The sequence below is a fragment of the Bombus pascuorum genome, chromosome 11 (genome assembly GCF_905332965.1).
Source record: "Bombus pascuorum chromosome 11, iyBomPasc1.1, whole genome shotgun sequence".
NCBI lineage: Eukaryota > Metazoa > Arthropoda > Insecta > Hymenoptera > Apidae > Bombus > Bombus pascuorum.
The window spans coordinates 2,835,515-2,863,147 of record NC_083498.1 but is presented as its reverse complement, the minus strand read 5'-3'; the positions used below and the strand labels follow the sequence as shown (position 1 = coordinate 2,863,147).

Genomic DNA, 27,633 nt, shown 5'->3' with positions numbered 1-27,633 from the left:
AGGAAAAAGGCGCTCCTCTATATAAACGGGCTGAGCAGGCTCTGAAAGCAGCTCGTAGAATCTCGCAACAGTTTATCGCGTCTTCAGATTTTCTATTCAGTTGCGCATCTTTCTTACGTTCGATATTATATTTTCTTCTTTTAACGTTTTACTCGAGATAATTTGTGTACGCTGACGGCTATGATCTTCCGTCGTTCTGCCCTCGCGGCTCTCACGTTCCTCGCGAACGCGATACTTCTTACCACCGCTCATTCTTCTGAACGAATCTGTAAGTATGAGAATACGGTCACAACATGTTCCAATCAACTCTCTTTCCCACGAATGAAACGCAAACATCCGAAAAGTAAAGTACGTGCAATGTAGCTATAGGTAGTCATAGGTAAATCGTGGAATTTTATGCGTATTCGTATCTTTGAGAATATTATTAAAGAAGTAGAATCTCGTGGGAACTTGCTTTACCTGTCAAGTGTTACGGAAATCGCTTTGAACGTTCTAAAATAACAAAAAGAAAAAATTCTATTTTTCCATATTATGTGCGTTCTGTGCAATTTTACACTTTCGAGTGTCTTACAGACGTATAAAAGTTCGCGGTATCCAAAAGAATTTATGAAAGCGCGGTAGAATCTCCTATAGCTTTGCAAGTGCGTACGGGTGTTTGCGAACTTTGTGTCAGAAAAATAAAAAAATGTTTTTTTTTTTTAATATAAAGTAGAACAAGCACGCATTTTATCTTATTGGACGTCGGCTGTGTCTTCGTTTACAAAGTGGCAATTTCCTATGATTATTTATTATTGTAGTTACAATATGCGTCCCCGAGGTGTATTGGAAAGAATGCGCGGACATGATCAAAGACTCAGCTGTCAAGGGAATTCCAATCTCGTGCATCTCTGGTCGTGATCGATACGAGTGCATCGAAAGGGTTGGTAAAAAGGAGGCCGATGTAGTAGCTGTCGATCCGGAAGATATGTACCTGGTGGCGAAGAACAACCACCTGCAGGAGAAAGCCGGCTACAACATTGTCGAACAGGTGAGAAAATTTTAATTTATGATTTGTAAACATGCAACAAGAATTTATGAAGGATTTCTTTAATTTATTTTACGATGATAGTGTATGTTAGTTTCATAAACAATTTCTGTACATTTATTGCACGTTTTAAATCGTTATAGTTTTTAATAAGTAAAGCAATTGTCTATTTCTTTAAATATATTTCTAAACGTGCAACAAGAATTTATGAAGGATTTCTTTAATTTATTTTACGATGATAGTGTATGTTAGTTTCGTAAACAATTTCTGTACAACACTTATTGCACGTTTTAAATCGTTATAGTTTTTAATAAGTAAAGCAATTGTCTATTTCTTTAAATATATTTCTAAACGTGCAACAAGAATTGATGAAGGATTTCTTTAATTTATTTTACGATGATAGTGTATGTTAATTTCGTAAACAATTTCTGTACAACATTTATTGCACGTTTTATATCGTTAGTTTTTAATAAGTAAAGCAATTGTCTATTTCTTTAATTATATTCATAGACATATTAAAATTTGCATAAAAATTCACAGTTTATTAATCTTCTATCGGTAAAATAGAACTGGAATTGGTAAAGTTGTAGAAAATCACCGCCTATCCAACTTCGAAGATTTTAAAATTATAGGCAAAACTCACTGTAGCGATCCGAGAATTCTTTACGAATATCTCGGAACTAAGAGAGTGACATTTTCGTGAGAGAAAAAAATTGTTCAAAATGTCGAGCTTTTATAAGCGTATTTCGAAATCATCGAAATCAGGCAGGAGATAGTTTCTTCGCAATTTCACCTTGGAATTTGACATTTTGCATGCATCGCATCAGGTAAGAACAAAGGAGGAGCCACACGCGCCGTATCGTTACGAAGCAGTAGCCGTGATACACAAGGACCTGAACATCAACAACGTGCAAGGCTTGCGTGGATTAAAGTCCTGCCACACCGGTGTGGGCCGTAACGTTGGTTACAAAATTCCGATCACCAAACTCACTGACATGGGAGTACTGAACAATTTACACGATCCAGAATATTCAGCGCGCGAGAACGAGCTACGTGCATTGAGTTCTCTCTTCTCCAAGGGATGTTTGGTCGGCACCTGGTCTCCGGATCCAGCGATCAACCGCAGACTTAGTAAGTTTCTCTAACTACAGCGATAACGATAGCGGTAATACCCATGATAATATAGAATCAATTGTATTTAAATTCGTTATATAAAATCGCTATAAAAAAATATAAAAGATATAAAAATCTATCTAAAACCGTAGCTGTGTTCTCGCTGAAGCGACGAATTTTTTTTTTATTTTTAATTTGTGCTTTACAATTTATCCAGCTGATCATTTGGTAAATTTTTCTAAGGAAGCGACAAATGAGAAACTTTTCATCGCATGCTGTTGCACCTAGTTTCAAACAATAACCAACGAGTATCATGGCGTATGCATTTTTAGATTGATTTCACATTTTTCTATCGATATAATCATGACAGTCGTATCTCGTTACAGCATTAATGAAATTTCAGAAGATTTTGTGTAACATATCCATAATAAATACTCAGATACTTTAGTTACTCATTGTACTTCGACGGTATTAACCTGATGTTGCGCACACGCATTGCACTGTTAAAGTGGCTACAAAAGATATCTATCTGTACATATTCTTATTATTCTAAAGTGTTCTTTTTCTAGTAGGCTCTTTATTTTCTCGTTATCGATTTTGTATATTTACATGAAAGTACTACTAAATGACACGAAATTTAGTCTACTTGAACCAAATTAAGCATTACATAAATGCTATAATTAATACAACTGTGTATACTTTTTGCTGTCACTGTATATTCATTCCTCGACTGACCACGTTTGCGTTCGATTTTTCAGAGGAAACCTATTCGAATATGTGCGCTCTTTGCGAAAAACCGGAAGTTTGCGACTACCCGGATATTTACTCTGGATACGAGGGCGCGTTGAGATGTCTCGCGCATAATGGTGGTGAGGTAGCCTGGACAAAGGTGATCTACGTGAAACGCTTCTTCGGCTTGCCAGTCGGTATGACACCTGCAGTCCCGACCTCAGAAAATCCTGCTGACTACCGATACTTCTGCCCGGACGGTAGCAAAGTACCAATAGACGCAAACACGAAACCTTGCACCTGGGCTGCCAGACCTTGGCAAGGATACATGACCAACAACGCAGTGAATGACGTAGAAGCGGTTCAAAAGGTTCCTTTTTACTTTTTTTAATTTCCTCCTTCCTTTTTCTTTTTGTCTTTCCTTTCTTTTCCTTGCAGAAGAATATGTATTTACTAACTGATCGGTACTGATTCTGAGCGTTGTATTATTGGATTCTGATAATTGTAAATACTGCTGGGAGTTTAGTAGTGATCAGTAATGACCAGTAGAGCATAATAGTACCCTGGATCATATTTCTAAGTTATTAAAACTTATAGCTCGTAGCTGGAACCTAGCAGTGGGATACCAAATCATCACTGGGGAAGTACTGACAATCGGTAATGTCGGGTACCTCTTCGGTATTATTGTATTTTTTAGTAGCTTTCAGTAGCTTTTTTCTGCTCTTTCTTACCTTTTTTCCTTATAGAAAAAAATTATAGAAAAAAATGAGATCTATTGAGAAGTATAATATTGAAAAAGCATTCAAGAGTGCTCACAACTACCGAGTACTTTCTCAATAATGCTTTGGTCCGATCAATGAAATCTACCGCGACCAGTTTTAAGCTACCAGAACCTTCGATATTAATCGTAATACACTACTCAAAGTATTAGTATATTAGTGGCTAACCAGAAATATTTCTCTGTAGGGGTTCCTTTCATGGGAAACTTTCCTTCTTTTTTTTTGTATTTTTAATTTTAACATTTGAACATTTAACATTTGAACACATTGTCGGTCGTGCAGGAATTGACGGAGCTTGGTAAACTAGGAGAAGAAAAAAAGGCAGCTTGGTGGAAAGACATCATGCTACTGGACGAAAAAACTTTAGCAGTCCCCGCGTCACCGGTATTGCCCGCAAACCACTTAAAGGACGCAAAATATCTTGATGTGATCGAAAGAAACTCTGGAGCTACAGACAAAAGTGCTCGATGGTGTGTCTGGTCCAAGAACGCTCTTGACAAGTGCAATACTCTTGCAAAAGCAGCGTACTCGAGGTAAATTACGTTCGCTCTTCTGCTCTTACAGGATAATTTATCGACTGATAATATCGGTAAATTGGCAAGTTGCGAGTCGTAAAATATCAACGTTGTTGATCTTCAAACTTTATCGTTTTCATCTAAAATAGGATAATTGGAGGATTTATCGTTGTTCATTTTCATGTTTCATCAGAGATGTCAGGCCAAAAATCGAGTGTTTGGTCGAAAAGAGTCAAGACGACTGCTTGAAAGCCATCAAGATAGGTAACGCGGAATTATTGGTTATCGAAGGAGGTTGGGCTTCTCATGCGATTAAAGACTTTAACACGATCCCCATAATCGCGGAATCGTATGGCCCAGGTTCCACAGATTTCGGCGAGAGAGCAGCAGTGGCAGTTATCAAGAAATCTTCTTCGATAAACAAAATTGGTAAGAAATAAGAAGCGCTATTCCCGACTAATATCATTCGATCTTAAAAAGCGTCGTTTCTCAAAAATCTCTGTTTTATATACGCAGTACGAATGGAAAATATTATCCAATAAACAATTTAGTATTTTGAATCTAATAATAGACAATATATATCATCGGACAATAGGTTAAAAGTTACAGGTTTATTCAATTTTGATACTTCACTATCATCACCGAATCGAGTGAGAAATTTTTTAATGGATTAGGAATAACAGTGCTGTAATAATAATATATGATACGCGTATGAAATATAAATACAGGGGTGAAATGTAGGAAGATATAATACACGTGACATAATATCGATCTATGTAATAAGATAATCGCTTGTACTCATTGTTTCTTGTAAATTGATTTTAGATGATCTGAAGGGCAAGAAATCTTGCCATAGTGGATATAAGGGTAACTTTGCCGGTTGGACAGCACCGTCGCATGTATTGAAACATAAAAAGTTTATATCCTCGGAGGACGATCTAGCCAATTTCTTCACGGCATCGTGTGCCCCTGGAGCGCCAATCGAGTCGACACTGTGTCAACAGTGCGTTGGAAACTCGGCGAGCAAAGACGATCGAATCCGAGAAGCTAGCAAATGCAAGCCAAATAACGAGGAAGCGTACAACGGCGGCAAGGGAGCTCTCGCGTAAGTCGATAAACTCCCAAACTAATTGATTGCAATCGCGAATAAACGCGCATGTATAGAATACGTGTCATTTTAAAATTCCATAGCGAATTTAATATTTACGTCGTGAAATATTTACTACCGCCGCGATTTATAATTCCCGTTTTTCACTTTTTCTTCTTTTTTCTGTCACATTTAGTTGCTTGTTAGAAGGCAAGGGAGACGTCGCATTCCTGCCATCGCCAGCTTTGTTGAGCGACGTCGATTCCTCAAAGATAGAGTTACTTTGCCCGAATGGTGGACGCGCTGCTATTAACGAATGGCAGACATGCAACTTAGGACTGGAGCCACCAAGACTGATCGTCAGCTCGGCTGCTAAAACCCCGAACGCTTTGGAAGAGCTCACTCATGGTATATTAGCCGCCAGTGGCCTGTACTCAAAGCGGCCCGATCTTCTACACCTGTTCGGCACTTGGTCCGACCAATCGAATATCCTGTTCAGGGTAATGAGCTTTCCTCCTCTTTTCTCCCAAAAATTGGCGATAATATTTTTATGTAGAAGTGGAAATTCTTTAAACTTAAATGTTTTATTTTGTAATTTTTTGTTCGCGTAATTTCTCCCACGATGAGTCAGAGTACTTGTTCGGTAGCGTGAAAACGACGCTTTTATAAAATCTGTATGAAAGCATGTGAAACGCAGCGCACGAAAGAAAATGCGAGAGCTAAGAAACAAGCGCTAGAGTTTGGTACAATTTCACCCGTGTGCTGCTGGCAAAACGTTTATGACACAATTAAGAGTACTACGCTAGGAGAAGAATCTAACCAATTTTGAACTTTCTCGATTTCAGAACGAGGCAAAGGGTCTCGTATCAGTGAACAAAACGTGGAACAAGTGGAACGATTGGCAACAAACGCAACAAACTTACGGCATGGCATGAAACCTGAAGGACACTATTCCTCGTCTCAGGTTTCAAATGGACGTGACGCTGTATATTTAACGATACAATAAAATAGCATAGCAAATAATTCATTTTATTTGTTTTTATTTATTTAACAATCTGCATTTTTCCTTTTTCTACCAGAAAGTTACAAATATGAAACGAAATCATAACACAAAATCATCGATCGAATCAAGAACAATGTAAAGCCGGAAGTTTGTCCTACGCCAATAGGCGAGGAACACATATAACAAATAATAACAAGAATAAAATGAAATAAATAAATATACAATTAAATTCGAAATATAATCAAAATGATTAAAAAGAATAATCAAAATGCCAATTAAAAATAAATAAAGATCAGTCTTACTAATAAAAATCAATTCTACGGATCGTAAATAGTTTCTGCGGCAGGTATCCTGGTAACCTGTGCCAGGAAATATTTCGATATCCGACCGTATCTGGTGCGAGTATATTTTTTGTATACCACATTGAAACTGTCCTGCGTGATTTCCGAATCTATCACGCGCCGTAATATCATAACACGAAGTGAATCGATCTCCTTGTGTTCGAATCTGAAAATATCTCCTGATATTATAGGCAATTCCAATATATAATTCCAATTGTATAAATTATTCTCTCTCTCTCTCTCTCTCTCTCTCTCTCTCTCTCTCTCTCTCTCTCTCTCTCTCTCTCTTTCTCGACAAGTTATATATAAATGCAGTTGCACTGTATAAGAAAGCACAACTTACGATATCTACAGGCAAGAAAAAGAAGCAATATTAACCTTTGTGGGAAACTAACGACGGCGGAGAGTACACCTCTCCAGAACAACCATCGGGGTATAGTATTGTCCCTTGCAACGTCCAAACCGATACCGAGCACCAACTCTAATACTGTTATGCTGATCAAACTTGCGGATATTTTACAAAATCGCTCGTCCAGAAGTGTGATGTCGATCTGAAACATTCACGTTTCAGAGTCGGGTCAAGCTAATTCGATGGAAACTGGGATAAATGGTGAGAAGAGAATACATGAGTATATTCGTCAGATTTGCTGCCTACGATTTGAAGCAAAAAATAATAATCGCGGTTACAAGTTGCGACTTGCTATATTACGTGTTAAGTAAAATTCCATTTAAAGCTGCATAGAACCATAATAAATAAATCAAATAAAGGACCTTATAACGGGCCTAATAAATCAAGTTAAGGATCGAGTAAATGAGAAACGAAATAGTAATAAGAAAATATTTTCACCATGTAACAGCCGCAGTCGTGTAGAAGGGATCCAATATCCTCGGATATGTCGATGTAACGCTGGCAGCTAATGAGATGATGCGTAAAAAGGCTAAACGCATCGGCGAACGTGATGTTAAAATTAAGAACTTCCAAAATCTTTCTCTCGCAATCAATTAACAAGTCCTCTCTTCCTATGTAAAGATCATTGGCAAGAGACACCATCTTCATAGCCTGCGAATAAACAACAAAGCGTAAAATAAGAGAAATGTTTGCGAGGAATAGTTCTATTCGCTTACCGACGGAATCTTATGAAATTTCTCTTGTCTCTTGAGCATGATCCACAAACTGGCCAACGCGTTCAATTGGATAAACGTTGTATCCGGGGAAATCTTGTCCATAACGGCGTCAAACAGCTTCACCGCTTGATACACAATACGCGACGAATATCGGCAGTGTACCTACCAACAATAACGAGATTTGTCGTTTTATGTGTAACGTGCAAGACGTCAATTACCAGAAGGAATTCTACACAGAGTTGGTTCTACTAGAATAAAATCAAGACGTTTTAACACTAGAATTACCGACCGTTAATACGAAGCTATTCCTACCAAAACCGGTCAAAATGACTGGTATTTAAAAAATACTTTCTTACAGAAGAAATTCCATGTTATGTAGTACATTTTTGGTATTATTAATCCATCTGGGACCATGATCCCTAAACGAGGGATTACACATTTATAAAATTGTATAACCAGTCATTTTGACTGGTGCGGTATTTTTAGTGGTGTCATCTAGCGATCTAACGATCGATTCGGAATTTCCTGATAACTAATTATATCGACAGATACGCAGTAAAAATTTTAAAATCGTGTGGGAAGTAGTACAAAACGTGGAAACTGGTTAATTGGGGTTCGATAAACAGATTGCAGGACTCTTTTACACTCTGACAAATACCAGCCATTTCGACCGGTATTGGTATAAGTAGCCTTGATACAAAATTATTTTGAGTTTGAATACATAAAAAGCAAAATAAAATTCATTATATTATTCTTTCAGTTATCGTTGCGAAAGTCATTACATTAAAAAGTTAAGAGCCGTTGTACTATACCATAACATTTATTTTTTGCAAAATATTATCGAATGTTATTATATTTGCTTTTTATATACTTTTTTCTCATAATGTTATAAATTATATTTAACTAAATTCCCTCCTAGTTTTTGAATTTTCTCATTCTAGAAAATTGAATAATGACAAAAAAAATATAACATGAATTATATTTAGGAATAATAATTAGGAATATAATAATAATAATAATAGGAACAATTAAATAATAGGAATTTGGAAATAAAATTGTAAAACTAGCAAATTGACTGGTGTGGCAGTTCTAGTGTTAACGAAGATACATGCAAATAAAATGGAAACAGCATGATAAGTCAGGATTAGGTGATTTTGTAATTTTGATATTGATTCGTAGTCGAGAGGAAGTAAGGAGTTTCTATTGTTCAAGAAAGAATAAGAACGCAGATAGTAGAAACAGTCATATTCAAAACAGATCATAGAAGATCGTCTCATGTGATAAGGAAGATCCTAGTGCGAGGATAACGCTCGGTAAGACGTTGACTGCCACTCGAATTTTATATTATTTACTCTAGAAACCACAATAGATCTTTCGATTTTAGTATTTCTACATACTACACCATCGGTTCTTAACTTGTCCGCGAACATTTGGCTATGTGGCTACGAAGTTCTCACACATGCAAGCTATTATTATATTATTAGACTAAATAATATGTACTATGTATATTTATTTATTTGTAACGAATGCTTTCTCTTCAGAAAGGACGTTGATGAACCCGGTAGTTAACGCGTCTTTTAATTATACATATTTGGCATATTTTACAGGTTTAGATTTTGAGTGGTTTACAGAATTTCACTCAATATAAATATAATAAAAAGAAATATATAACAAAGACAGACAATTTTTTAAAGCAATAAACAAAAAGTTAAGAGCCGCTGTATTATACTATGACAATTAATTTTTGCAAAATATTATCGGATGTTATTATATTTGCTTTATATATACTTTTTTCTAATAATGTTATAAATTATATCTAACTAAATTCTCTCCTAGTTTTTGAAATTTCTCATTCTACAAAATTGAATAACGACCACCATGATGACTACAGTGGCAGTCAACGTTTCAAGATAAAAGTACTACGTGGCACTAGGAAGACCACGTGTTCGTTCACAGGTAACCTTATGGAAAAACCGGCTCTTGTTGTTTTTTAAATTATTTCGTTATTAAATTATTACTCGCTGGAAGACGAACAACGACAATGCCGCTGTGCTTAAAATAGTTTAGAAAAGGACAGACGAGAGAAGTACACATGCATTTGACGATTACGCCATTTTTTTCACTCTACTCACTCCAAGACGTATTATAAAAATGACGACCAGCCTCCTCTGCTCCGCGTTGATGTGCTTCGTTAAGAAATTATCCGACAATTGCGGTGCTCGTTGTTCCCTTTCATGCTCGATCAGCGGCAGTTCATCGAGGTATTCTCCGTGATACAGTAATTCGGCGGGGAAAAACTTGATTTCTTCGTTGAAATTATTTCGAGGTTCCAGTAACTCACCCTTCTTAGGCACGTTTGTGTTGTACTTTTTCCGTCGAATCACCACCTTTAAATTTAAATTAAATATAGTAGACAAATAGATTGGATCTTTTAGATCGAGCGTATATATTTGAATAGTAAGAATAACCGATTAAGGGAAACTCGATGAGTGGCACAGGGAGAGACGAAGCGTCGAAATGTAAATGGATAGGAAAAATCAAGGAAAAATCAAAAGCTTGCCATTATGAAGACGCACCAGCAAACACGGAGATCTGGGAGCTTCAAGAACAAAATTTCGACCTTTAAATAGATCGATCATTTGTATACGTATAAATTATATGTATTTAAACAAGAAAAATTATGTACGAATATGGCCGAACGTATATACATTCGAACAATTTTTTCGAAAAAAAAATTCACATAAAAGAGCGTCACTTTGCATCCTTAACTTGTCTTTTTTCGTTTAACCCTTTCGCTTCGGATGCCGCTTTTAAGCGGCGTCGCTTATAGGCAACATCCACGAAATGACCTGTGGATACGAGCGCTGCATACAGACGGCGACCACACGACGAATTTTGGGTTCGGCAGCCCATATATCGGGCATACACCAATGCCATCCTGTAGTCAATAATATATTTTTTCGTTATCAGCAGAACATTTTCTGTTGATTTTATTGATATATTGGATAAATCATTTCTTAAAAGTTACTCAGTGTTGAAACAGTGTTGTTCATCAAAACTTTTTTCGCGATATATTTCAAACATTCAAACGTATACTGTTTCGTGCTAAAAAATCTGTTAAATCCATTGACAGTGAAACGATATTTCATATACGGTTCTTACAAGAATTACAGGGTGCGCCGTTAGAATTCGGACAGAATTCAATTTGTAGTTCCCACCATATTAGAATTCAGATGTTTGTGCTGATTGACTCTGAAGTTAGTTAAATATGTCAATAAGTCTTCTATAACCTCAAAATGACAGAACTCGTTAAGCAAAACCCGGAATACGATAGAAGAGCGGCGATTATAGAAAGTCTTCGCGCCGGGAGAACGCCGGTCGAAATTATAAAATTCTTTAGCTACCCAAGATCGACGGTATACGACATTGCTAAGAGATACGCAGCCTCAGAGTGGTTCGAGAAGGGTTCTCCTTCTCCGGCGAGAAAAGTTCAGGTTAGGGAAAAATCAACAAGGACGCCAGAAATTATTCAAAGGGCCCAAGACATGATTTTGGAAGATCCGGGAACTTCTCTCCGAAAATTAGCCTCCGTCTTGGGGGTGAGTGAAACGATTGTCCGTCGAATAGCTCAAGAGGATCTTAGATATGCCTCCTACGTTCTCAAAGTCCGTCAGATGCTCTCCGAGGCCGCCAAGCTTAAAAGATTTGCCCGTTGTCATTTGATTCTGTGTTCGTTAAAACACGAAGCTGCTCCTAACAGTCCCGACCTAAACCCATTGGACTATTACGTGTGGGGCGTTATCGAGAGACAAACTAATAAATGCAGGCACCCCAACGTCAACTCCCTACGAGCTGCTATCGAGTCAGAATTCGCGACAATTAAACGCGACCAGTTGAAGTCAGCGTGCTCGCGCTTTAGAGCAAGAATAGAGCAGGTCATAGAGGCAGAGGGTGGTTACATAGAATAAAAGTTCTCAGCAAGGACCCTTTAAATGAGATATAACAACATTTTCATGTGTTTTTGTGTATTGACTTAAATAAACAACTTTCTGCACAAAACTTCTTTTGTCCGGATTCTAACGGCGCACCCTGTATTGTTATTTGAGACTTAGGAAAACGTATATACAGCAACCACGCACACTGTGCGCATTTCTGGCGCGCGAGTTCCCTTTCGACTGCCGAAGAGTGCAGACGTGCCTGGTGCCCGGAGAGGTCTCTCCGTCGAAATCGGACGTGGAAAAAAGTGCCCCCGAAAGTGCGAAAAGCGGGGAAAACAAAGCAATGCAACGAGTGCCACCGCTCAGGATATCAAACAACGGTGAAACATACGCCATATACAAAACCATGGAAATCCATGAATGCACAGAAACCGAAATGGATATGACTCAGATGAGTGACGAGAGAAACACCACCAACAACGATCTAACACAACAAGACGAAAGCTGGAAGGTCGTAACTCCCAGCAAAAGAAGAAAAATTACAACAAACGCAAATACTAGGAGGGCTGCAGAAACAGAAAGTAAGCAGTGACTCCAAGAAATCCCACTACAAAACCCCTTCAGCATACTACCACAAGAGAAGGAACCAGAAACAACTGAAACAACTGAAAAACCAATAACACACAACCCCAAACCACCGCCAATATACATCGATGCGCAAGTAATAGACCCCCTCCTCGAACTGCTAAACAATACGGCAGGCAAAGAAAACTACTCAATAAAACAATTAAAACTGGACCAGGTAAAAGTGCAAACCAACGCCCCAGAAACCTACAGAAAAGTGGTAAAAGTGCTAAAAGAAAAAAACGCCGGGTACCACACCTACCAGCTCAAAACTGACAAAAGCTATAAAGCAGTTATCAGAGGGCTACACCCAAGAACAAACACAAGCAACATATGCGACGAACTAGCCAAAATCGGACACCAGGTAAGAGCAATAAACAACATAACGAGATTTGATACCAAACAACCACTACCGCTGTTCCTAATAGAACTAGAACCGAACAAAAACAACAAGGAAATCTATGACATTAAACAAATCTTAAACACAGTTGAACCACCCAGACAAAAAAAAGACATACCTCAGTGCATGCGATGCCAACAATATGGGCACACAAAAAATTACTGCAACAGAAACCCGGTGTGCGTCAAATGCGCAGAAAAGCACCTGACAACTTACTGCCCATATACGGGAAAAATAAACGAGGTAAAGTGCTACAACTGCAACGGAAACCACCCAGCCAGCTACAAAGGCTGCCCAGCCAGAAAAATACTCCAACGTAAATTGTTTCCGCCGCTTAGAAGCAGGACATATAACTACCACCACACACAACAAGACAGGGCAGAAGCTGAGACACCAATTAAAGTACAGTACGTAATGAACAACAACCACAACAATATCAACACCACTGGCAGTCGAAGCTACGCGCAAGCAACCAAGGAAGTAACACCCGTAGCCAACCAAAACTACAACAACAACACCAACGACGCTACAGAAATAAAAGAACTATTAAAACAATCCATCAAAAGCACCGACATGTTAACAAGAACGATAAGCGAACTAAACGAAGCATTCAAGCAGCAATCATTACAAATCACAGCTATGATACAACTGATAACAACCATGCTAAGCAAAAAGTAAAAACGGACATACTAAAAATAGTTGCCTGGAACTCTAACGGTCTACAACAAAGGGCCATTGAAACCAAAGCATTCCTATACCACAACAACATAGACATACTACTCGTATCAGAGACGCATTTCACAACAAAAAGCTACACAAAAATACCGCACTATACCATATACGATACCAAGCACCCCTCAGGAAAAGCACACGGAGGAACCGCAGTGATAATAAGAAACGACATTAAACACCACCTACACAGCCAAGTTAGTAAAGAACACATACAAGCAACTACCGTTACCGTACAAACTAGCAGCAACCGTCTACAGCTGTCAGCAGTATATGCACCACCGCGACACAAAATTACAACACAAATGTGGGAAGAATACTTCCAACAACTAGGCGACAAGTTTATCGCAGCAGGAGACTACAACTCAAAGCACACAACATGGGGATCAAGAATTACTACACCTCGAGGCGGAACCCTGGAAAAAACACATCAGGAAAAACAATCTCAATATATTATCCACAGGAAGACCGACATACTGGCCGACAGACCTGAGCAAAATCCCTGACCTACTCGACTTTGCAGTCACAAAGGGATTAAACGGAAATAAAATAAATATAGCATCCAGCCTCGAGCTTAGCTCCGACCATACACCCATAATAATAACATACAGAAACAAGCCAATACTCTACAACAACTCAGAGACGCTATGCAACAAACCCACTAATTGGCAAACCTTCAAAGAAATAATTGAAAGTAAAATCAACTGCAACATCCCACCGAAAACGCCCCAACACATCGAACAAGCTGTAACAACACTTACAAAAACTATACAAGAGGCAGCACGGGCAACCACAAAACCAGCAACTACCACTAGACAAACAAAACAAATCCCATCAGACATCCTCGAAAAAATTAGAGATAAAAGAAAAGCGAAAGCAAAATGGCAAAAACATAGAACAAAAGAAAACAAAAAACACCTAAACAAACTCGCAAAGGAAATAAAAAACGAAATAAAAGAGCACAACAACAACGAATTCACAAAGTTCATAGAGTCACTATCTGCACACGAGAACTACAACTACTCACTATGGAAAGCCACAAAAAAAAATAAAGAAGGCGATAAAACCAGCCCCAGCAATCAGAAAAGCAGACAACACATGGGCAAGAAGCAACGAAGAGCAAGCCGAAGAATTTTCCATCCACCTATGCAACACATTTACACCACACAACATCAATAACAGCAACCACAATAGCCATACGGACGACGACGCGATAGCCACTAGCACTGCAATCGACAAGCAATACACCATACCCAAAACAACAGCACAAGAAATAAGAAACATAATAGAAAAAACAAAAAACAACAAAGCACCAGGAATCGATCTAATCAATGGCAAAATATTGAAAAACCTCCCTCCAAAAGCGATACGGCTAATTACAATAATATTCAATGCAATACTAAGAATACAATATTATCCTACATTATGGAAACAGGCACAAATCATAATGTTACCCAAACCAGGCAAAGACCCACATGAAGCAACATCTTACAGACCAATATCACTACTCCCCGTGCTCTCCAAAATACTAGAAAAAGTAATATACGCCCGACTAAAACCAATAATAGAGAAGGAAAAACTAATACCAGACCATCAATTTGGATTCAGAAATAAACACTCCACCATAGAACAAATGCACAGGCTTGTCAACGAAATAATACACACAATAGAAAACAAACAATATTGTACAGCCCTATTCATGGACATAGAGAAAGCTTTCGACAAAATAAACCACGAAAGCCTAATACAAACAATCAAGAAACAATTCCCGGAAAAAATATACCAAATAATAAAATCATACATAAGCAACAGAACCTTCACAGTAAAAATCAAGGACGCACACTCCGAAGCAAAAGACATCAAAGCAGGTGTTCCACAAGGAAGCGTCCTAGGACCCATACTATACACATTATACACGGCCAACATTCCAACAACTACCAATAGCAAAATACTGACATTCGCGGACGACACAGCCGTGCTAGTCAGGCACACTAACCCTGTAACAGCAGCCACAATACTACAAGAGCACATCACAAAAATAGAAAAGTGGCTACAGGACAAACAAATCAAAGCTAACCCTGACAAATGCAACCACATTACATTCACATTGAGAAAACAGATAACACCAAACATCTTCCTGAACGGCACGCAAATAACACAAACAAGGCAAGTCAAATACCTTGGACTTCACATAGATACACACTTCACATGGAAACAGCACATCAAATCAATAATAGACAAGATACAGATAGCAAGGAGACAAATGCACTGGCTAACAAGCCGAAAATCCAAACTAAGCACAGAAAACAAACTGAAAATATACAAAATAATCATAAAGCCAATCTGGACATACGGAATTCCACTATGGGGAACAGCAGCAATGAGCCATATAAACAAAATAGAAACAATCCAAGCCAAAATCCTTAGAACAATGGTAAACGCCCCGTGGTACGTTAGAAACGAGGACATAAGGAAAGACCTCGGAATACCAACGGTCAAGGAGGAGATTACCAGATTCGCAACAAGATACAGAACAAGAATAGAAACACACCCGAACCAGCTGGCAGCTGAAACGTGCAACACAACAAACATCGCAAGAAGACTAAAAAGGAAACACCCAATAGACCTCATAAAAGATATAACTTAGAAAAAAACGAAGCTGGCACCCCGCTGGGGGTAGCCGCCCACATGCTATATTATTTTTTATTTCTATTTTTTTTTTTTTTTTTTCTTCACCAACAAGATATAACACTTTACCAAATGTCCGCAAGGACAAATTGTAAAATAACCAAAATAAAATAAAAATTTCTGGCGCGCGCTTTCGTTCAGTGACAGTAATTCGGCGGACTGGACTGCCGAAGCGAAAGGGTTAAATTAACTGTGTCTCGAGTTACGCGCAACTGTCTGTATCTTGCAAACACGAACATGACCAAAAATGAGATTTCGTACGTTCGATCATTGACGGCAAGTTCCATTTCGATCGAACAGATGTTATTTGGAAAAAACATTTAACGATTGTCTACCTTGATAGGAGTCTTTATCGGTGGCCGTAGCAATGATCCATCGGCAGGCGTCACCGTTTTTATAGTCAGCGACTTTTCCTTTTCTCGATCGATCTTCGGTGAGTTGGACGAAATTTTTTTTCTGTCAGAAATAAAAGGACGCGTTCATAAAACGTGAGCGTAACATATCGAGCAAAAAAAAAATGGAAAAATCGCATAGTCGCACCTTTTGTCGCTGACCTTGTTTTTCGACTCTAGAGTTACAGTTATTTTTCCTATTGGCCTCGATGCTGGTTTATTTAGAGTCGCACATTTATTAACCGAACCGAATCCAGAACTTTTCTCGCGCCGATCGACTGAAAATGAACGTTGCGACGTGTTACGCGTGACGGTTCGCGCTGGCTGAACGGAACGAGATCTGCGACTGGGTATCTTAGATAGCGGAAGCTGTTTGTCTATTGGTGGCTCCTCTATCGAGTGTCTTTTTTCAAACAATTCGTTCGAAATTTCAATCTTTTTTGATTCAATTCGACGAACAGGGCGGCTCGTTGTCTCGTTTACCTGTTTAGGATCATTTTTCCCGTAGGATGACGTGACTTTCGACTCCATTTTCAAGTGACAGAATACTCGTTTCAAATTGGGATTTGTGCCCGGAACGAAACTCGACCTTGGAGCGACACTCGACCTCGGAGTAACACTCGACCTCGGAGTAACACTCGACCTCGGAGTAACACTCGACCTCGGAGTAACACTCGACCTCGGAGTAACACTCGACCTCGGAGTAACACTCGATTTCGAAACGACACTCAACTTCGAAACGACACTCGACTTCGAAACGACACTCGACTTCGAAACGACACTCGACTTCGAAACGACACTCGACTTCGAAACGACACTCGACTTCGAAACGACACTCGACTTCGAAACGACACTCGACTTCGAAACGACACTCGACTTCGAAGCGATATTTTTCTCATCGAAATGTACACGAAACGGTGTCTTCTTCGTACGCGCGTTTCGTTCAAGCTCGCGGCTCACGCGTCTATCTTCGTTTTTCAAAGCTGTTCCCTTTCTTCGTTCTTCGTTCGAGCTTAAAGTGAGGCGCGTACCGCGCGAGATCGATGGTTTTTTTATACCGGTTACCACGTTTTCCTTTTCACTCGATGGCAAAGTTTCCCTAAACGGGATCTTCGTTTTTAAGAAGCGCGCGTTTTGTCCCACGTGATCCATCTGTGCCGATTTTCTGCAAAATATTTCTTCTCAGAATTTCTTCTCAGAAACTGTTCTCTCTTCGATCTTATCCAACCGTTACGGCAAAACGCGCACAACTGTAGCTTTGTTTATATTTGCGTACTAATTTGATAACGCGTCGACACGAAAGGACGATTCGCGCACGGTCCGATAAATATCCGCCTGACTAATTTCCTGTAAACTGTTGATCGCTGCGAGATCGTTGCACTCGACTGCGAGACAGTATTCGTTCGACTAATAACACCAAACAAGTGACTAGGTAAGACGAAATCAAAAAGAGAAGTAGGGGCACTGCGTCTTCCAGTTCTACCGAAGACCAACCAGAGTTTGCCTGAAATCCCAAGAAGATCGTTATACTGGATTTAGTATAATCCTTTATATCTTGTCTAAAAGGTTTATACCTGGGCAAAGTGAACACACAGTAATTTAGGTAAGTAGTAGAATACCGTTAGAAACTATTTATGTGGAATCAAGTGCGAGAAGGGGAACACGGATGTTTTCACGATATTGTTTAACTGATAGGTGCAAATTAATTACATTGATCAAATGTATATTGTTGAAACGAAACTTATGATTAATTTTAACAGATGTTCTTGACGATACTTCTCGGCACTTGACGATTTAATTTTTGAATTGATTTTAACGATTCTCCCCTTCGCCTTTATTTATATACCAATCTACCGATACGACGGTTACACGTTCAATTTTTTTTCTTATTTTCTTTCCATGCCATACAAATACTCGCGTATAGGTTCCCTATATGTATGTATGTATTACACAGTAAAATGTAATTTTGAAATTTCATTGACACCGTAACGAGACACGATCATCGTGATTATATTGGCAAAATTTGAAATGGATCTAAATTGATGAATGTAGTTGACGAGGAATGTATTAAAAGATATTTGTTCGAAGCGGATTCGAACAATCATCAAAGTAATTGAATAGTCAATTAGGTATTATTAAGCCACGATATTTCTAAAGAGAACAATATTTCACGAGAGAACATCTATAGCATTAATTTCATGTTTAGGGCTTCATAAAAGATATAACTTAGAAAAAACAAAGCTGGCACCCTCGTTAAACTGACCTGCAGGAACCTAAGGAACCACCATAAACCGAATCTTTTCAGCTTAATTTCAATTCATACAAATATTATTCGGTTTATGGATGGTCATTTGCACAGTCATTAGGTTAATTGCAAACCCTTGCTAATTACGGGTAAGGCAAATGTGCCCTGCTAAACAGCTGGTTTTCCCCAAAACAAGGACACCCATGAGCCATATCTGCAGGAGACTTTCTCCTCGCATTGTTTATTAATATTGGCCAAAACCAATGGGCATCGCGGATCGTTACCCTCACTATTCTACCGAAAAGTCTGAACAACGAATCCGCGTCCTTGGTTCAGCAAGGGTACACCCACACCGAGCTTTCCTCCTAAATAGGACGAGATGAGTCACTCACTGTTCTTATACTACGCAGACAGTCAACTACACTGTTCTTACACTCCGCATACAGTCAAGTACACTGCTCTTATACTCCGCGGACAGTCAACATACTTCCGACGGTTCTTTCGCTCATCGGGCAGTTACGTTTACTAATTTAAGTCAGAATCTCGGACTATAACGCGCTAACACCTCAACCCTCGGGTAAGACATCAAAATAATATCTGTACGTTCCACGTGTTGTTAACGGTAATAAATAAATGTATATTAGATAACTGTAGACTACAGTTATTCCAACACAACCACCCCTATTATCGTAACTGAAATCAGGGGATCGCCCTGCTCGCGGTGTCGATTCGTATATCGTAATGGGAATTTACGACTCCCGTTGACGCGCCTAACGGAGACGCGTCTCCCCGCGACTGGACGAACTTAACAGGGCTATCGTTCATGTAGTATACCAATCTTTCTCTTAACGATGAGCGAACATTTGCGATAAGTATTTTGTAACTTCTACGTACATTTTCTGACTGCTTACAAATTTTCCTCTTACGATCGCCATAGTTATAATGCACGTAATAACTGATTGTAAGTGACCGGAAGTCATCCTAAACCTCTTAAATACGGTAGAGTTTGACTGCGAATTACGCGTAAACCACTGCAATGTGTGAAGGATAATGCAGTTTTCTACGCAAGCACATTGAAATGAAGTTTTTGATAACTAAATTATAATCTTTTTCAAAAGTATGATGCATATACTTTAATTTTAATAATTTACTGTAACAATTAAGAATACAATTGAGTGTGATATATTTTAAAGCACGGTACGACATATAGACCCACGTCACAATTTTCACACTCATAGCGCGATAGAGTCTGTCAAATTGCTCTTAGCTTTCTATTTTGAAACGACATCTTGAAGTTGAAGATTCTAAAAAATTATAAGGATACGGATCGGCATTTTAACACTTTACTGACTACCAGCGGTTCAACAGCATACGCACGTCCGACCGGTAGCTCAGGCGCAGATTCTCCCTGACATCGGCTCTGTTTCGGTGTAGACTCTCCAATACCATTCTTTTCGTTCATCGCGAACGGTAAATTTTTGAAATTGGTATACAACTGTGGCGGCTTACAAAGCAATGCAACTGAGCAAGATATCTTGGTACTAAATAACAAATTACTGCTCAAATGAGAAAGATTGACGGCGATAAAAAGCCGATTAATAGGCTATCGGTCGATAAGCGTAGGTGACAAGACGCCGATTAATCGGCTATCGGTCAGTAAAGTGTTAGAGAGAGCATCTAATAATGGTATATTTATTTTAAAGAAAAGCAACAATTGATACCTGACAAGTAGGATAAATAAAAAGATCATCTAGTTCAAACGATGAGCGAATGAGTCATTATAATGAGCCACTATAGTGGCGTATCGTACCTAAATGGTTAAATCGCAGAGAGACTAGGATTACGAATAATAATAATAAAAAATATATATATATATATAAGACATATGATATAATACTCGTTAAAAGATTCCGCGGTAAATGTTCGAATACCTTCAAACACTGTATCTAACAAATAAAATAACTTTCCCATGCCACAAAGTTCCTTTTCGTTGATGCGTTAAAATTCAAACATTTCTGAAGCAAGTGTGGCTTTTTTATTCGCTTTAATCCTTAACCGAGCCTTCGTCAAATGTAATTAATTTCCAGTGTATTCTGCCGCTTCACTCCACACGATATGCTAATTGCAAGTATGCATATTTTAAGATAGTTCGCAATGACTCACCCAACGCACTGGGCTCGACCATTCGAGCTTAAGCAGCCGCTGAAGGATGCCGCTATCCCGCAGCAGAAGAATGCTACGGAGGAAAAGTCACCGATAAGAGAGAAGAATGATCGACGCAACATGATATTTGACTCACTTGGTGTCGATAATGCCACGATAAGGACTGTGACTAGGCACTGCCATAGCTATCGTAGTCTGCATTATCGCATCCAAAGGTTCTACCGCGCACTCGATTTTCCCTTGCAGCACGGTGGCCATATTATCCAGTGTCATGAAAGCGTATTTCTTCTCCTGACAAACACGATTCAAACCGTCGAAATAGTTTACCGGCAGATCTAGTTCCCTGGCCAACAGCTCCTCGAACATGACCGTGAGCACGGTGTCACTGGTGTTCTATTTGTACCCGAGAAAAACCAGCGAAATATTATCAGAGTAAAGTATTCGTACTTTTGTAAATTGTTGAAATTCAACGATCATAATATTCTTTAACGATATACATTTTAACGTTTATCAACAGGAATACTAGCACGTAATTATTTGGCTTTCGATTGATATATCGTTTATTGAAATATACCGATTCGTTGTAATTAAGCTACGGATTTTTGCGCACTTATAAACAAATTTTAACGTGCAAAAACATACAGAGTGTTAAATGAAATATGCAGTTTCCCAGGGAAACTTTTAATTATAATATTTGAAAGATGGAGTAAGTCTTCCACTTAGATCTCATTTCTTTCGGTACACTTATAAAATTATGAATTTGTAGAAAAATTTATTTATAATAGATTATACGTAGTACGGATGGGAAATCGTCACAAATCTATATCACAAAGAGTATTGATCGTTCAAATTGAATAATTGGACGCGTTGTAGTTGATGGCGGGAATCACTGTCTTCGGGAGAAGAAGTACGATCTCTTACCTGGAAGAAACTGTAATCGGCCGAATCGTGAACCACGGCAAATCGATAGGTACCATCTTTCAGCAAACCCTCCATCGTAGTAAATGGCATCACAAACGTCTTTATGGCCAAGAAGCTGATTAACGCTGCCGAATAAGCTGCAAGCACCACCACACCCGTCAAGTGAACATTCAGATGCACCAGTCGCGTGGGATCCAAGGGAGACGGTTCCATGCCTGTTCACAAATTCGAAATTAAGTCTCCCCGTCCTTCGACATTACCAAAGTATTTAAACTAGACCGTTAGACTTCCGATTTTTATGCAAGTTCATATTTTCGGAAATATAGTTGGAAGAGTATAAGCTGGCGCCGTTTAATTTAGCTTCTAGCGGCAACGGTTTCGTATATACATTCGTATGGAACGAAGCAAATACTTTTGAATTTAGTAAATAGTTTAATAAAAATAAGTTTAACTTGGTTTAATAAAAATTAACTCGTAGGTTTCCTTGGGTGATTTTTTCGCTTGTAACTGGCGCGCCAAATTTGCCAAAATCGATTGGCCTATCACTCACCTTGTCCACAGAACGCACCAAACACGAAGAAGAGAACCTCGAATAAGGTGGACCTGGAATTAGGCCTGAGATCGACCGGAAACCAATTTACTTTTCTCGAGAGAGTATCGATCCCGGTGATCGTCAGTGCCACTACCACGACGGTCAGGCCGATTGCGTTCCAAACATTGAATGCAAATGGTGCCAAGTACGTGTTCCATTTCACTGCTGTTGTGTCTGGTCTTTTGATGTATGCGCGGCATCTGAATGAAAAGGAGGCAAGAAGAAGGCAAGCAAGAAATACATCTGATCCGATACGTTGTATGCGGTAAGTTGTTAGAGGAATTACAGAATTGATTTCTTGGATCTGTTGCTTGCAGGAGCAGGTAAAAAATGACTGCTAATGACTATCAGGTAGCAGACTTTTATGCATCGCTCGGCATACCACGTCGCGTCGAGTGAATAAACGATAGTAATAGCAATAATAGAAGAAAGCTGCTGACCCTTAACTTACTTGGTCGAGTAGACGGGAGTGGTAAATTTAATGGCCTCCAGTCTGTCAGACGACATCATCAGCTCAGTTGCCGCTAGATCTGCCTTGTCTTCTACCAACATTTTGATCGAACCTGTCCACGTGCCATTTGGTAATCGGGTACCCCATGAGTTAGCCTCCATATAGGTAAACCTGAGACCCACGGTGTCGCGCGAGTCATTTGAAAGAGACATAAAAACTTATGCAAATAAATCCTACTCTTTCTCATTCGTACATGTACTAAGTCTTATATCGAAGTATACTCTTTTTTATTTATGTATTAAGTCTCCATAGATTAACGCTTTGGAACATGAGACGAACAATTTCGAAAATTACACCATTCGCGTACAAATGGATCTAAAACTTCATTGAGATTAGTCGAATTATTTGGATTCGAGCGACTTAAAATTCAAGCCACGACCGAAGTAAATTACAGATTCACAGCGGTAAAGTGGTTGTCAAGCTGCTTGGATTTAAGTAGCTTGCTTGATCATGCTCTGAACGTCAGACGAAGCTCAATTTAAATCTTCGAGAGTCACCTCTCTCGCGAAGTTGTCGACAAATCGATATCGCGATCTTCGTACACGATGGATTGTCTGTTTGACAAACGAGAAAGGGTAAGAGGAAGAAGAAGAAGAAGGGCTACGGAATCGTCCAACACGGAGAGCATGCTACGAGGCTTCGCATCGAAATGTCTAGAACCCGTTAGCCCAAGAAGAAGTTCCTTACCGTACGTAGTTACATGCGCGTAAAATTAAAGAAAAATTGGTTTAACCATTTTTCACAACATAACACGAGAAAATCTTGAGAAGAGATAGCAGCAACTTTACATCTGATATTTACTACTTACTCGTTGTTACTAGACTGCAAATGTTTATGTAATATTTCTACGAAATTTATTTTTCATTTTTTTTATTCATTTGTAAATTTATTTCATCTGCAGAAATTTATTTTGCCCACTAAATATCGTATAATAGATGCGCGACGATGTTACGCAGTACGCCCGCGACCCCACGGCGATATTTTTACGAAAGATATCGACGAAGCGGTGATGGTCGGAAGAGAGAATGGTTTGAAGAGAGATCGGCCGCTAATCAAGACGAATACTTTCGGAGGGAAACGGCCAGGCAGCTGAGAGAACTTCGACGTGCCCTCAAAAGGAAAGCCGAGCAAGAAGAAGACGCAAAGGGTGTCAGAAAGAAAAAGACGAGAAGAAACGACGTAGCATGCTCTTACGATGAGGACGAAAAGACGAACTTGAAAAGATGAACGAAAGCAATCCGATGGAAACGCTTGATCAATGATCACATGGTACAATGGTTCGTGAACGCTTAAGAAACCTTTTTTGAATGTATTAATGATGTGTGTTATACGAAACGTAACATTTCATTAGGAGGAAGACGTCTCTCCCTGAAAAAGAAGATTCTTAGTTCCAATTTTCTAGACATTATGTGTATTGTAATTTAAATTTGTTTCGATGAAAGTAATAGTAGTATAAGATATTCTATTAACAATATCTATCTTTAAAATAATTTTCTATTAGAAAATTCGAACGTGATATCAATTTCTCAAAATATGCAACAGCAGCTCTCCCATAATTACCCTATACTCATAAAAGTTTTCTACGATAATTGAGTTGAATCTCACTGTATATCGTAATCGGTATCGTTTCTGTGGACGCTATACTAACGTGCAATTCATTCCCTCTTGCAGCAGTTGAATCACTTCACCGAAGAAACCGCCGATCCTAGAAGGCTGACCAGCTTTATCGCGAATGATCCGCGAAACTGGAGGATCCTGCCAATGAAACAGTTCATCAATACCGATCGATAGCTCCTCAGATATTTCTATTCTTATGTAAGTATTAAGACACTTGCAGAAAGTAAGTAGTGGTGTTAGATTAAATTAAATCAATAAAGTACAACGGCTGGCAAAAGAAAGTTTATAAAGTGAGTATGGAAAGATACCATAATTTTACAAACTGGATTTCTATTTAATAAGAGCATTAAATTAATATAACGTAGTATATATTTTTATGTATAATACATGATTGTATATATACAAAATTTGTATATGCCACAGAATAGCTGACTATTAATAATACGATAAGCTTTTAACACGATAGTTACTGAAATCCATAGCGTATCAGTTTTAAACTTTCTTTTATGCGCAACCGTACAACCTGTGTACGAACGATCGCTGTAACTCACGTGAACGGAAACCACACGTATGTTGCGTCCATTTAGATCGTTTCTACGTTGATATAATCCAAGTTGAGGTCCCTGGAATCCTTCTCTCGCATTCCACTCGCCGAACTTCATCGATATCAGATTATCCTCCTTGCTGATTTGATACACGTCCCGGAGAATCTCACCTGTTCCCTTCGAATCTCTCTGAGTCACTATTAGAATGCAGTCAAATGGTACGTAGACGTTCGACAAAAATTCGTCGAATCTAGTGTCGTCTCTCAGGAACAGCAACCACGTCGGATAAGCCATCGCGATCCATTTGGAAACCTATTATCGTTTCGTTTGGATTCGTCGACGACTTCTGTTTCTTTTTTCTGCTTATTTCCTCTTACCTGTCTTTATTTTCACTCACCGAAGTGAATTGCTCCCTGATCTCTTCGAAATCGTTCAATAACACGAACAACGGCCTTTTGATGTGATGATAAGTCTTTCCTATCTGAAATGAGACACGATAGGCGATTGAGTTATGTCACAAGGCATTAAATAGCGAATATCGAGGCTCACGAACGAGCGAACACATTTTTTTTTTTATTTTATTTTGGTTATTTTACAATTTGTCCTTATGGATATTTGGTAAAGTGTTATATCTTGTTGGTGAAGAAAAAAAAAAATATAAATAAAAAATAAATATAGCACGTGGGCGGCTACCCCCAGCGGGGTGCCAGCTTCGTTTTTTCTAAGTTATATCTTTTATGAGGTCTATTGGGTGTTTCCTTTTTAGTCTTCTTGCGATATTTGTTGTGTTGCACGTTTCAGCTGCCAGCTGGTTCGGGTGTGTTTTTATTCTTACTGTGTATCTTGTTGCGAATCTGGTAATCTCTGAGCGAACACATTGACTCTAAAAAGCTGATCAGTGTTGAGGTTTTTGAATTCATTAAAAGATACAAGACGAGTGTCTTCCTTTTTCTTTTTATTTTTTCTTTAAATATTTTTCGGTAAATGATTGAAAATATACGTTTTGATAGCAGATATAACAGAAATTCAAGAAATCTTTAAGAGATAATTATTGTTCGAGTCGTTAATTCCGAATTTTTTCTCCTTTTATTATCTTTTTACTGAGCTATAGTAAAAAAGTTGAAAACTGATCGCAACATCGCGTCGCTGATATACGTAGCACAGAATACTAGAATATTCCTAAATACGGAATCCATCGAATCCGACATTTCTTAGTAAACCTACTCGACTCTTGAACATGCTAAAATCCATGATTGCGGTCCGGATGTTCAGGGATTCGCTCAAGTACCTTTGGAGCCCCAGTAGTCCATACATATCTTCCAATCCTAAAACGATCATCCACCGTTCGATCTTCAACGTTACGTTCTTACATTTATTGAAACATCACCAGCTCACCTTTCTTTTCTATCATGTTTATCGTGCCGTGAAAAAGTATAATGCAGGTGTTGTTAAAGTGATCGTGAACGCCCTTGATCATACTCTCGTAGACTTTGAGCGGTCGTATCAAAATAGGTTCGGTGTCTGCCGAAGACCCGGAGAGGTGCGTGCTTCTTGAGACGCACAGTAGCAGCAACGTCACACAAAATTCCCGTCTGAACCGAAGCATCGTCACCTTCTTCGTTAATAATTTTCTAGCACCCGAAAGAGTGTAAGTGAAAATTATTAATTTTTCAGAGAAGCTTTCCAACGCGACGCCGTTATATTAAATTTCCAACATATTGGGTTGGCAACTAAGTGATTACGGATTTTGTCAATTTCACCTAATGACAAAATCGGCAATCACTTAGTTGCGTTCATTTGCGAGTTGGTCTCGAGAGTATTTCTCGCTGCGTTGACAGTGACTATGCGATACGGATAAGAACTATCCTCGAAAGCAACTCGCGATAGTTTTACTACCAAATGAACACTTAGCTTTGGAATCCCACGGATAGGAGCGAAATTGAAATTGACTTGTACTGTTAGAATCATAAGCAAGAAACAACGACATAGAAAAATAGTAGCGTACTTATCCTGTTGGCCAAAATCTGGCTTATACTCCTTTGCCTATGCACCAGAGAATTGTCTCGTACACGACAAAGTTCGTCGACGGTCGATTAGTATCACGACGATTACTCACTCGTTCGCAGCTGTCACGCGACTGATTCTACCTTCCCGATTTCCAAGTCTGAACGTGTACCTACGTCCATCTAAATGAAACTAGATAGTGATGTATGGAATTGCTCGATCATACCAGAGCGGAACGTCGAAGATAATGAAGCACGATGTACGTCTTGTCAGGAAATTAAGTTGGTCGATCGAATCGCATCGGATACGCTCGATTAATCTGCGTCCTCCTCTTCTTCCGATGCGATAGTTGCCTAGCCCGTTGTGTCCACTAAAGCACAACAAAGTTACATAGAAATCGATCGCGATGGCATGGATCGAAACGGTCGTTTCTGACGATACGTCAGAATCAGTGACTCTTCCTATTCTGATACTCTGCTTTGTAGCATCTTCGCGCGATCAAAGTTTGCGTGTCGCTTATTGTACACTGTCGTACATCAGTATCCGGA

General features: G+C 38.9%; 3 protein-coding genes across 5 annotated transcripts; 1 reads left to right on the top strand and 2 right to left on the bottom strand.

Annotated features, from left to right (window-relative positions):
- Positions 1–2: 2 nt before the first annotated feature.
- LOC132911978 (transferrin) lies at positions 3–6,270 on the top strand. The gene is made up of 9 exons (XM_060969035.1): positions 3–268; positions 798–1,027; positions 1,852–2,155; positions 2,896–3,236; positions 3,928–4,178; positions 4,354–4,589; positions 4,986–5,265; positions 5,444–5,747; positions 6,093–6,270. The coding sequence occupies exons 1-9, from the start codon at positions 181–183 to the stop codon at positions 6,180–6,182; spliced, it is 2,124 nt and encodes a 707-aa protein (XP_060825018.1). The 5' UTR covers positions 3–180; the 3' UTR covers positions 6,183–6,270.
- Positions 5,492–17,081, bottom strand: LOC132911979 (uncharacterized). Its single transcript, XM_060969036.1, has 8 exons — positions 16,636–17,081; positions 16,431–16,551; positions 9,849–10,103; positions 7,717–7,878; positions 7,439–7,651; positions 6,970–7,142; positions 6,547–6,757; positions 5,492–5,799 (listed from the first exon to the last, which is right to left on the bottom strand). Exons 1-7 carry the CDS (start codon positions 17,016–17,018, stop codon positions 6,568–6,570), a joined length of 1,497 nt encoding a protein of 498 aa, XP_060825019.1. The 5' UTR covers positions 17,019–17,081; the 3' UTR covers positions 5,492–5,799; positions 6,547–6,567.
- Positions 17,082–17,662: 581 nt separating this feature from the next.
- On the bottom strand, positions 17,663–27,633 carry LOC132911980 (glutamate receptor ionotropic, delta-1-like). Of its 3 annotated transcripts, XM_060969037.1 has the most exons (12): positions 27,087–27,633; positions 26,477–26,712; positions 26,302–26,406; positions 25,479–25,558; positions 25,088–25,393; positions 24,568–24,674; positions 22,860–23,030; positions 22,367–22,608; positions 21,817–22,031; positions 21,032–21,288; positions 20,896–20,968; positions 17,663–17,991 (listed from the first exon to the last, which is right to left on the bottom strand). In XM_060969037.1, exons 2-12 carry the CDS (start codon positions 26,685–26,687, stop codon positions 17,827–17,829), a joined length of 1,932 nt encoding a protein of 643 aa, XP_060825020.1. In that variant the 5' UTR covers positions 26,688–26,712; positions 27,087–27,633; the 3' UTR covers positions 17,663–17,826. The 3 variants fall into 3 exon arrangements, with proteins under 3 accessions (XP_060825020.1, XP_060825022.1, XP_060825021.1); XM_060969039.1 differs by lacking the exons at positions 26,477–26,712; positions 27,087–27,633 and having other exon boundaries at positions 25,459–25,558; positions 26,302–26,318; XM_060969038.1 differs by lacking the exons at positions 20,896–20,968; positions 27,087–27,633 and having other exon boundaries at positions 17,840–17,991; positions 26,477–26,769.